The sequence below is a fragment of the Takifugu flavidus genome, chromosome 20 (assembly GCF_003711565.1).
Source record: "Takifugu flavidus isolate HTHZ2018 chromosome 20, ASM371156v2, whole genome shotgun sequence".
Taxonomy (NCBI): domain Eukaryota; kingdom Metazoa; phylum Chordata; class Actinopteri; order Tetraodontiformes; family Tetraodontidae; genus Takifugu; species Takifugu flavidus.
The window spans coordinates 4400767-4413309 of record NC_079539.1 but is presented as its reverse complement, the minus strand read 5'-3'; the positions used below and the strand labels follow the sequence as shown (position 1 = coordinate 4413309).

The 12543-nt window shown below is 42.3% G+C and overlaps 1 protein-coding gene across 3 annotated transcripts in view; it reads left to right on the top strand.

The window, feature by feature from the left end:
- The first annotated feature begins 2700 nt into the window (after positions 1-2700).
- The window catches only part of col5a1 (procollagen, type V, alpha 1), a 50300-nt gene continuing 40457 nt past the window's right edge, over positions 2701-12543 (top strand). For 2 of the 3 annotated variants that reach the window (XM_057018526.1, XM_057018525.1), the window contains exon 1: positions 2703-3100. In XM_057018526.1, the coding sequence (XP_056874506.1) occupies positions 2986-3100 (115 nt within the window). In that variant the 5' untranslated portion in view covers positions 2703-2985. Of the gene's footprint in view, positions 3101-12543 lie in introns of all 3 variants that reach the window. The other variant, XM_057018527.1, reaches the window with a different exon arrangement.

Sequence of the window (12543 nt, the reverse complement as noted above, 5' to 3'; positions counted from 1 at the left end):
AGCACATGGGGAGATTTCCATGTGTAAAACGAAGAAAACGACTACGAAACGTTATGTAACAAACACAGAAAATATAACAGGTGTTTGGTGATCCGGTGGGGTTCCCCTCTCACAGCCTTCTTGCTCTCTTTGTGTCCCGGATTTGCTTGTGTGCCTGAAAAGACGCACAAAAACAGGAATAAAGCACGTGAACACACACTGCGAGGCTGGATTTTAAATCCAGGCTCTCCCTTTGTCGCTCCCAGATTGTTCATGCGCAGCTCAACATCCTACATTGCAGAAAACTCTAATCTGCGTTTGAAACTGCCAGGAGTGATCCAGTGCCAGGATCCACCGATTTTTTCCATTTTTAGATAAAGCTTCTTGTTTTTAAAATCATTGAACGCAATTGTCCTGCTGGGTCAATGTAAAGTGGCATGTTTATGCACTGTCCCTTTTTTTGGGGGGGGGGGGCATTAAAAAGATTTAAGAAGTTTTAAATGTGTGTAATTCAATGTGAACTATCTTTACAAGCTGTCGGCAAATGAAATGCTTGGGTTTACGGGACCTGGAGGTGGAGGAAGACAAGCAGATGCAAGCTGCTTTAAACTTCGGCCTATAAAGATGTCCCTCTAAAAATCCTCCTTGTATTTTAAGTCTCACACACTGAGATAAAGTGCTTGAGTTAGAAAAGCACAAAGAATTCCATTCAAACAAAAAGAGATAAGTAATAACGCTGAATGAAGCTGTGAACAGTCACATGTCCAGATCTTCAGCTGGATGGTGCCAAAAAGAGGATTTGCCAATAAAAAACATTAACGAAAATAATATGCATTTTTGGCTTCATCTTACTGACAAACAGGAAAAAAAACCAACTGTATCAAACTAAATTCTTAGCTTTTTGTCAAGTCAGTTGCTAGCTGTGTGCTAAAAACATGTGACCTGCCTCTATTAGAAAACTTCAAGTGTGAGAAGTTCTGGATTCAGGTGTGTTTGTGGCAAAGGGATTTAAAAATTGCTTTGATTTTGCGGAATGAACCAGCTTTACAAATCTATGTCAGTGATAAATTCTGGCTAATTTTAGCTTGACATGGTTAGCGGACAACCTTGCACCAGGGTGCAGAAATATTTAAAGGATCCATATTAACGTTATTGCCAAATCACAGTCAAAATACTGTTGCATGTATGTGGCAATGTGGTAAAAACAAAAAAGAAAGAGTTCGAAAAAGCCCAAATTTTGTGCCAGATTAACCTCATCAGCTTTTACAGATGCTCTAATCTTAAACTGTGCTGTGTGACGTGGTGTCAGATGTGGCTGCGGCAATGCCGCTGTTTGTTAACTGAGTTTAAAACCTGACTTTTACTGGCCATTAATGGAAGGCTGAGCACCCTCCGCCCCCCACGGGTGCAACCACATGACAGCCAGTAAAAGGCAGCTGCCATTTTTGGCCATTCCTGGGATGACTGCAGAGGTACCTGAATGTCTCATCTCAAAAGTTCCTTTTCTTTAGCACTGCAGTCGAAAGATATTATCACAATTGCTCTAGAACATGGATAACATCTTGAAAATGATGTAAATATTTAACTATACACAATATTCTTTCTTCTTAGATCAAATCTGATTTAATGTAACCTTGTAAGCACATTATCGCCGTATACAGTAATTGGACTTGAAGGCAGATTGTGATGTGCTGGGTCGAACTAGATGGTGATCTGATTTTTGTATGTTGTGTTTATTGGTTCAAGATTACTGGTAGAGGATATAATCAGAGTGTTTACTTAAATAATGGATATATGCTGTTAGAAGTCAATGTAAAAGATGTAATAACAAAATTAAATTCAGTCCTTATGTTAGTTGGAGGCCAGTGAATGCAACAAACAGTGACTTTGTTTTGGAAATATGATGTTTAGCTTCCTCCTACAGTTCCGTTCTGTTTCATTAAAGAGTTCACGTTTTCATTAGGAAATGTATGAACATTAGCTGGACCTACTGCTAATTAAAAATCTTTTATCTATGTTTATCTGTCCTTAGATAATATCAATATTCCTAATACATAATATGACACTAACTGCATGTGTGTAAAACTCTAATTCTGTTATTCGTGCAGTTTATTATCAGATTACCTTCAGAACATCAATCTATTGATGCTTACACAGCTTTATTTTGTGTAACCAGTATATTCTAAACATCTTCTGTGACTAGTTTTGTTCATAAAACGTTTTGACAGATACATCCCCCTTATTTGATCTTTTTAAGAAAAGAGTTTCTGTATCATGACATCAACTGTTATGCAGATGACATTCGCTTTTACAAGTGTCATTTTTCAACATGACACCCTATGAAAGTCAATTTAACAGGTTCATCATGTTGATTCCGATATTCCAGGCATGAAGCACACATGGAACCGCAGTACTCCAGTTTGCTTTTCCCGCTGCAGATCTCTGGAAGAACAGCGCAGAGCGCAGACAAAGTAGGCGTCGAAACTTTCGCTCGACTTTTCCTGCCAATGACAGCGCGGCTGCGGAGGGGTAGACTCTTCTGATTTGCCCCTCTCCCTGTCCACGCTTTGACTGACAGCCCTGAGGAGGGGGTTAGGGGGTGGGGTGGAGTGGAGGGGCAGTGTATTAGTGGGTGTGTTGCCCCCGTTTGGACTTGAGGGGGGGGGGGGGGGGGGGGGGGGGGGGGGGGGCTTTACGTGACGCCTGAGAGAGGAGGCAAAACTTGTTGAGCGGAGGCGCAGCGCTGCGGCACAGCTCAGCAGAGCAGAGAGGAGAGGAGCTGTGCGGGAGAGACGGCTGACCATCCGTCAACTGGAGGAACGCACACAACAATCCCTTATGGCTGCTTGAGAAATACCGACAAATCCCCCCTTCCCCCTCTTTTCTTTTTCTCGGGGACTTTTTGGCTTTTGACATTGTCCAGAGCAGAAGTCTTTTGCACGTTTAAACTGTTTGCTCCAGGTTGCAAAAAAGAAAAGAAAAGAAAAGTGTATCCACTTGTGGTGGATGCTCCTGGCGGTCATGGATACCCATATAAGATGGAAAGTAAAACGGAGGATAACTGACGCCCACATCACTTTAGCGGTGATTCTCCTTTTTGTCACGTCGCAAACGAGTTCAGGTAAGATGCGGCTGCCTCGGATCTGCGGGTCCAAGCGTGGAAAGAAAAAAAAAAAGTTTTTCTCTGTGGATCAGCGGGATATCCGCCCCTCCTCCTCAAGTCATCACTTTGCATTTTAGTCATGAAAAACTGTCCAAAGTTTCCAAAATTAAAATGCCGCAGAAAGGCAGCAGTTGCAGATACAGATGTATATATTAGCCCAATTAAACTCCATATATTTAATGTATTTCCACATAGATCAAACTTAAATGTGTGTTTTATATTTCTGGAGCAGATCAAAGAGCTTCTTTACTGTAAACTTTTCAGAGGGATGAGCATATTTTTTTATGAGAGGGAGGTGCTGTAGTTCAGAAGTCTGGAGTGGCAGGGTGGAGTCCTCCAAAGGGCTCCAACATCACGATGCAAAGCCTCTTCAGCAGAAACCCCAATAACACACATTTGGCAAAAGTGACAAAGTTTGATTTTAAAGTTAAAGTCTTAAGCAATATTTTTATTGTTGCTCCATCGCCAAGTTTGTTAGGGGGCTTCTGTGGGGGGGTCGGGGGACTTCTTCTGTGTATTATTAGAACCTCAAGGCTGCCTAACATGGTTGGTGGTCCGCCATGAGGGGCTCTGACATGGACTTTGTGGTGAACAGGTGGACTTATATGACATATGGGATGCTTTTCCAGAGCAGACTCAATATATAGCTCAGTCCTTTTAAAAAGGTCCAGATGTTGTCGGCGCATCTTTAGAGGCTAACCTTAGCAACATGCAGCAAACATTGCTGATAAAACTGGCTTGGGTGACTTATAAAAAAAATACCCACTCTTTTCTAAATCTGGGTCACTTTTGTGGACAGAGGAGGGGCTGGAGCAGAGATTCGCTGGCTTGTTGGAAAGAATGGGACAGAAGCCACTTTGATGATTCAAGCTGGATTTAATCAACTTTTTTATATGTGCAAAGAGCCAGCTTTTTGTAAGTTATCCTCAAAAGCGTTGGTGCAATTCCTGAAACGTAACACATGGGAAGTGAACACCCCAACGTCCCGACCCCAGTTTCTTGCATTGTTGTCCTGTCTTCTGCACTGTAAAGATGATTTGGCTGCAGTGTGGATTTAGATTAGATTAGAGGTGTTGCGGTGATATACTTTTTGAAGATATCTTTGACAAATCATAGTTACAGATAGTTAACTAGTTTGCCAGCTGTAAAGATCCCACCAGAGATGACCTCGAGCCTTAAGGGGAACTAGGATCATCTGTGAGCTTGCAGAGACCTGCCTCCTAGCGTCTGCATATACAAAAACTGCCTGTTGAAGCCATCGCTAGGCTAAAAATGTAGCCCAGACTTATTCCTGAAATAACTTTTTTTATGTTAAGATACATAGTCAGATGTAATCCATAAACAAGCATTTACAGTATACATCAAAATTGTTCAAGTTTGTTCATTTTGGATATAAATCAATAAAGTTTAGTGACATAAAATGTTAGCAGTACCTGACTTTCGACCCAGTGTTGTTAAGAAGTTGCAATATGATGGTAAATACATTGTCATAATCTTATCAGTCAATCCAGCATAGACGAGTCTCCATTCACTTGGAGTTGAATTTCTATGTATACCACCATTAAAAGTTAACCACTACATTTTTACATTTGGTTTTCCCACCACTTACATTTTAACGCTAGGCTAAATACCCCACTGTGATAATTAGGCAGTTGATGATTTTGTGTGCAGTTTTCCGGGTAGGTACCATGCAATCTAGTTGTGGTAGGAAACCAGCTTCTGAAAAACTGCTGTGATTGCAAAACCAAAAAATGACAGCATTTTAATTCCCAGCGAATTTGCTGAAAGATGCTAACTTCACCCTATTGGTAAGGCAAACCACAGGGTAGATCCCTATAGGGCTCTTTCACATTGATACTAATAATTTGTCAACATATAAAAATATTAGGTTCTCATGAATGTGAGAGTGTTTTAGCAGTTTAGAAACCAGTGAAATATATTTCTGGGTGGTAGTTTGGTCTTTGGATACAGTTTTTTTCTTGCGCAGCCAGTTGTTTGAAGTTAACGGCAACCTGAGGTCATAGAGGATCATTGCACTGAGCGTAAGTCAAGCTTTATTAGAGAGAGTGAGTCACCGTCCACACTTCTGAGGGAAGGTCACATGGCCCTGGCCCTAATGAGGAGACCTCACCTCAGATCCATATGAAAAGTGGTAATAACAGAGGGCCTGTAAGACACAGAGGTTAAGAATGAAGAGTGGGGTCAGAGTTCAGAGGTGAAGGTCGGGACTTTGGGATTGCCAGTGCTGTTGGGTTTACAGTTTCACTGCCTGAAGAAGAAATTATCTGCTGGAGGCGCTTCTTGTTTTAGTTAATTGTCTGCTGACAAAGAGTTGTGTAATAGCTTTGCAGTGTTTATGTAACGATTGACATGACAAGCGTCCATTTTTCAGACCACAACTGAGCAAAAAGAGTAGGTTTGGACATTTAAAAAAAAATTCTCATGGTGTTTTGTTGTCAGAAATAAGACAACCCTGTAAGGAGAGTACATGAACACACCATCGGTACCAAACGCTCACAGCAGACCACAGCCTGGTTGTGCAGCATACTTAAGTCATCAAAAATACTGTAATAACATTCTTTGAATACCTTGTGCAAATGAAAACAGGGATGGATTTTGGCCAAAGATGCCAATGATAATAAAGTAATGATGTGGATCCTTATTTTAATCTGTAAATATGACCATCATTGAGGTGCTGTGCTGTGCATCAGACACAGATATTTATGTTATCTTTCTGTACATTTGAGAGGGATAAATAGAAGAAGGTCTCGCTGTTTCCTTGAGCACCTTCGCATCTGGATTCGATAAGTTCCATTGTGCTGTCTGCTAAGCCCTCCGAAAGCGCCAGAAAAAATCTCTTCCAGATGTTCTTTCCACATTCGCGGTGGAACGGGGGACCGTGCAAAAATACTGTTGCCTTTTCCGAAAGAATACACCATTCAGTGAACTGGTTTCTTAAAAAAATCCCTACTAAATAACATCTACGCCCTTAGTGCACTAAAATTATGGTAGCTCTCTTGCTCTTGGGGGCAGATGTGCACCTTCTCGGGTCATTTGACGGTCCTTTTTGTTGAAATGAAACGCTTTATGGGTGGGTTAAAGGTCGATTACAGCTGGCCCACGGCTGGTTATTTATTGGTCCTCTAAAGGAATTTATATAGATCATGCATGTGGAGCCAGAACAAACTCTGTAACTTCCTTACATTTTATTGTAGTATTCTGTAAAAAGCTGCAGTAGGAAATAGGTGCTGACAGTCCAGTAATCACCTTTTAGTCACACATTGGCCTGTTGTCCAGGGCTTTACATTCTTAAATCATGACGAACACAATCAGATGAGGAGTGGTGGTGGTGGTGGTGGTTGGGGGGGTGGAGTTGGTGTGCCATCTATTGCTGTGACACAACGGGGAGGACTCTGAGTCAGTTGGACTGTGGAGCAAACCAGTGACCCCACAACTGCATGTGCCCCTTCAGCCTGTAAATGCAAGCTTTTGCGGGGAGGACTCTTTAAAGTAGCAGCGATCGCCTGATAACAACGCGGCGGATAATGCAAAATATGCACCAGAAGTCTCGACCTCTTGTCAGGGTTTATGAAACCCTTTGTGCAGTACAAATACAGTAGTTCATTATTTGCTATATTGTGGAGGGTATACTGCCTACTGTTCCCCTAGATTAATCAAGGGGCAGCTTCGCCGTGACTGCACAATGGCGCTCTGTGCTAATGACACAGCCATGCTTGATTTGGAGCCAGATACGGATGGTTTTCCTCTGAAGGTGTTGCAGCTGAAGCTGGTGTCCGCTTTGCACGCTCCCACAAATATGGATCATTTCAGTTCAAATTACAGCTGAAAGGGGGCAACGTGTTCCGTGTTCCATGCCAAACAAAGCAGAACAAAATGGAGGCAGCGGCATCTGGTGTCACCATTGCCAGAGTGATGTGAACGTTGGAAGTGTCGTCTCCATGATGCAACCGTCCCATTCCAGCATGTTATCTTTTTTTTTTTTTTTTTTAACTGCATGTGTTGTTGCAGCATATTGAAGAGTCAAATTTGGTCCAGGCTTGCAGGCAGACTTTCAGCTGGGAAACAGAACTTTTCTCTGTAATGGCTTATTATAATCGTTCGGCACGGAGCAATGTGTGACTCATCCTTTCCAACCCCATTCCCCCCTTCCCCAGCCTGGGCTCAGCCACAGCCTGGGCAATAGAAATACTCTGGGTAAGCATTTCTTCACTTCTAGTGAAAATAAAGGGTCCTGATCACTGCTTGTCAGGCTATTAATTTTTATGATGTGATGAAATTAGGGCTTAAATGGAAAAGCATCATCTGTGAAAGGTTTGACTTTGCCCAGTCAGCATTTTTTGAAAAAGAATCCTAAATTGATTTTGGTATTGTTGCCCCAAGGGATGAGGTTTAACTGCAAACAAGATAGAAAAATAGGACAAATAATAAAACTAATCAGAACTATTCAGCTAAGAACTTGGCTACTGGTCTTTGCCTTGATTGTAATGGAGACAGGTCTGTCCAACTAGCGGGAGACACCAGGGTACATCCTGAACCGTCTGGAAAGATTCTGCATCTTGGTTTCACATGTGAGGCCATAACAGGAACAGACAGAGACGGATGAGGCAGACACTTAATGATGTTGCTTCATGCTTGTGGGCTTTGCGGTATAGTCTGTCATCTGTTAGCGTAGCATTATTTTAACCTCTTGGTTGCTTTAGCCTTCAGTAAGCTTTTTTAACCAGAAGAAATCGGAAAAAATAAACACGGGGGGCCAAACTGGAAAAAGCTCTTTTTTCGGTGTTGACAATATCTATGCCCGCGTAAGTCGGGTAGTTCTGTGAAGCTGGAAATGAGGCACGTGGATGTGGTTGAGGCTGGCGTCGATCCTGAAGAGTGAATTTATTATTGATTGGTCATAATCTGGACCCGTGTCCGGATTCAGGAACTGGATGTAACTGGGAAAATAAAGGATGAGCTTTTAATGAAATGAGGTTTGACTGTTGTCCAAGAACCAAATGTTCATATGTTGTCTCTCATCTTTTGGAGTATTTGTTGTTTTTATTCTTCTCTCTTTTGCATGGCAGATAACACGATGAGAGATGGAAGATTATGATTCAGAGGATGGAAAAAGCAGTTCAAGGCCGAGACAGGGAAACGTTTTTACAACTACTTTCCATGGTTTTCCTTTGTGTTTTATAAATCTTTTACACATTTATTTTAATCAGGGATGTGTAATGGGTCAGGTTTTGAATATTCACAGCTGCTGATTCCAGTTCCAGTGAGGAGTGAGCTCAGTGTTATTGGCTTTTTTATTTTTTTTAGTACATATGGCCTACTTTGTATTTGTATTACTCTAACCTGAAGAGAAAATTGAAAAAGTTGCTATTTCCTCACTCTTTTTATGCCTCGCTAATGCTAGTTTCTTCTTGACTTACTGAAAATACAGATAGAAGTTAATAAGTATGGGTTTTTGTCCATAACAGAAATATCAATGTAATTTTTAGTTTGTATCCACACAAGTCTTTTGTCTGTCTGTGTCCATCATAGTGGCTTTTATCTATTTCCTGTTGGTTGGGATTAGTCCAATAACCACAGTTTAATAAGCAGATTTGCTTGTGCATTACACAGTGTATTTTTATACTTTCCCTTGTGTTATTGGAAATAATGGGAGACCCTTTAGTTGTTAACATCAATCAGGAGCCACAACTGTGATTTACAGGAGTTTACCCTCATGTGACATATTCTAAAAATCTATTTTCAGCCATTGTTTCCATCATTGGTTCAGAAACATTTAGAGGTCATTGGGTTTGTTCATTCCATTTTCGATAAATTGCCTCCCCAGTGGCTCGGCTATTGTGCAGGATCTCTTGTTCTTGTCTCTGCGTTTGGCGCTGCCATAATCCCTGAAAGTGAGACAGGCTGTTTGATGGCTGCCTAATGTCAGTGGCTGCAGGACTGTTCATCACATCCTCACGAGCCAGCCCTCAAAACCAGACACAGAATGAGGAAAAGTCTATGCTATGGAGACAGTGAAGTCATTCCTCCTGTTAAAGATTTCACCACCAGCTTTGATCAGGAAATGCTGGATTAAAATGCCGTCCTTCTGATACATATCTGTTTATTTGCTTCCTATCTGATCCAGCCTCGCTCTGGATCGATTTGTTAAATGCAAGACTTCTTTTTTTCCACCATCTTATCTCGTTTGTACGCTTCCTGTGATTCCAGCCTTTTTTAGGGTCACATCGGATAGGGAAAATCAGAACAATCATGGCCAAGACAAGGAAGGAAGGCATTCGGTGTATAAACAGAAAGATCTCACTTCTCTCCTCTCATTTCCTCCTCTTCGTTTTCCTCCCTGCTGCTGCGTTCACGTGCCGATCTCAGACCAGGTCACCGGGTCAGAGTTCTGCAAAGCAGCAGACTGGCTGGTTGAATGAGCCGAACAGATGCCAACAGTTGAAATTCTGAATGTCATTAATGTTATTTTCTGTTATCAGCTTTTATTAGTGTCATTTTCTGTTATCAGCTTTGAGTTTGACGTCCCCACCAAATGTTTGACTGGACGCACATGCAGCGTGCTGTTTTCTGGAAAGTTTAGTCAAGCTGGCATTGTTCTGAAAATGCAAACTGACAGTGAAATTTGCACTTTTATCACATGCATCCTGTGTGTGTGTGTTTTCTCACAGGATGTCTGTGCTGTGTGTGTTCTGAATCCAGTGTAGCAAGGATAATGCCTGCAGAATGATTTCCAGGTCTGGTCACATGAAATACAGAAGCAGCCACACAAGCCTGCTTCTTTTTTTTAATTGTTATTTGTTTCTGCATTTCAACAAAATATGTGTGATATGAAAGCATAGTGCTCAAGGAAAAAGATCATTTTACACATCCTCAGTGAGCCTGGAGTTTTTCCTTCCTCCTGTTGCTTCCTTGAGGGTCTGGATTTTTGTGAAGCACCTTGAGTCAATGTTAGTTGTAACAGGTGCTTCATAAATAATGTTAGATGGAGAGAAAACAGGATTTTATTGCATTTTTATCAACTGTATATTATACAGAATATACAATTCAGCATAGATAAAAAAAGATAATTAAGTGTATCCTGCTATATTTACTCAAACGCTCCATCTTCACAGCATTGGGCATTAATTAACGTTTTATAACAGGCTCAGGTAATATAAAAAAATAACTCTTACACCCTCCAAGTGTGTGATGCGCTCTAGGAGGGGGAAGTCTCTCATTGGGCATTCTTGTTTTCAGCTGTGCTTGTTAGGGTCCTCTTTATGGCTGCTAATTACTCCATGTCCTCAGCGCCAGGTCAAGCATGTGTCTGGAGAGACAGGCCTCACTTCAGGAAGGGTTGGAGGAGGAAAAGGAGGAGGGGGGGGGCAGGGAAAGAAAGAAGAATGTTAATCCAACCCCCCCCCACCCCCCCGCCACGTAAAATGTCCTAATTCGCCGGCCGGCACCCCCTCTTTTTGTCAAATGAAAATGGTGCTGAAGCCACTATTTGTGCAAATGGAGGATAGATGGGTAGGTTTGGGGAATGGGATCCACCACAGTGCTGGCACCGAGCCGTGAGAGGGATTATGAATCTGCCGCTCAGGCTACTGCAGAGACAGAAAAGGGGGAGGGGGGCGCCTATTAATCATACTTACTCTTGTTTTTAACTGAGGGTCACCTAAGAACCCTCTGCCTGGTTCAGAAGAGGTCATTGAAATGCTCAAAAAGTTGTGACACAGTATTAGTTCTGCTGCTTTTTGGAAAGGTGAAGTATAAAGCACATAGAGACACAAACATGCCACGTAAACAGGTTGCATGTGCGTGTAAAGAGCCCTGTGAGGGGTCCGTGGTCAGCAGGAGCCTTATTTTTAGCATCATGGTGGCTGAGGTGTTGGTCTGCCAAGGGATCTCCCACACTAAGTGGGTAAACATCTTAGTTTAAAAGGTGGGACTGAGGCCCCATACCTGCGGGTTAGGATGTGGTCAGGGGCGCTTCCGCTCAAAGGTTGACTGCCGGTGACAGAATTCCATGAATGAATGTGTGTGAGAGCAGAGGGACGTTTACGCTGTAGCAAATAGTGTTTGGAACTGAGTTTGACCTTGTCCCTCAGGCCCTCTCTTCTTCTCTTCACGAGTTTAAATTTAGCAGCCACCAGAAAAGGTTTTTGCTCTATTTTTGGATGCAGAGTGGTGTCACAGAAGCTGTCAGGACAAAGATGTATTACCTTAACTTTCACTGTCCTTGTCTCCTGGTTTAAACTGCTAATTGGCCCCCTCTACCTGGTTCACCTCCAGGTGACCTAGCAGAAGCCGCGTAGTTGCTTTAGCTCCATTGGGGGTTATAAAACTGATATTGCAGGTGCCCATTAATTCACACATTGTTGTCATGTGTGAAATAATAAACCATGAAATACAACAGGATATCAATAACATGACTGAGGACACTTGTGTGGCAGGAAGTGGCTCCAGAGGAGATGAAATCGGGGCCGGTTACGGCTGATCGCGTATTAACCTCCCTGAGAGTCAACGTTAAATTCAGTTTCCACATTTTGTACTGACTCCAGCAGTGACCGTTTGCTTTTGTCGCCACTTTCCTCCTTTAATTTTTACAGACGATGTTTTGATGCTACATAAAATGTAACGGCTCTGGATCGTTAAAGTTTAGGGCGGCAATTATGAAAATGATGGGTTGTAGTATCAATTATGTTTGAATATGTGCAGGTGATTATGAGCAACAAATTTGTACAGTGGTAATAAAGGTGTTTTTGACATCCTGACACATCATTACACTGTTGTTGCCCTGACACAGGCTCATTAGTTGAAGTTCTGTCATCATGTGTTCGATAGGTGGTGGTTGGGACTCTGTATTCATTATGAGACATGATGACAGACACGTCGCCCTTGCTCAGACCGCTTTGGTTAATCTAAGGAGTCGGTCCAAGTCTTGATCCATGTGGGTTTTTACATTGACTGGAGGCCCCGGTGCACTGTTGCTGTCTGCACACTTCCACATTCTCTCCAATTACAGAGGTTTGGACTGGATAAGAGACTTCCTTTATGAGAGGAAGAGTGGGCTGGCTTTGGAGCGAGCGGTGGAGATGAAAGCGTGATTAGGAAATTACCCCATGCCGAATTTGTGCGTCTGTTTCTGTGTTTTCATCTAAACAACTCGTGTCTGGGCCTGGTTTGTTTTGGCAGTCTTTATTCTCCATGTTCTGTGTTCGCGGCGAGCTTTATTTTATCCTGTTTCTGTCCTGTTGATAGTAATTTGGAGTCAGGCTCGTGAGGAGGAAGTTTATATTCACACTTACTGTACAGCTGGAGAGGCACACATGCACCCAAAGCCCTCCTAAAAGGAGACCTCTGTTTCAGAATATCAGGGGTTTGTTTAAAGTTTTTTT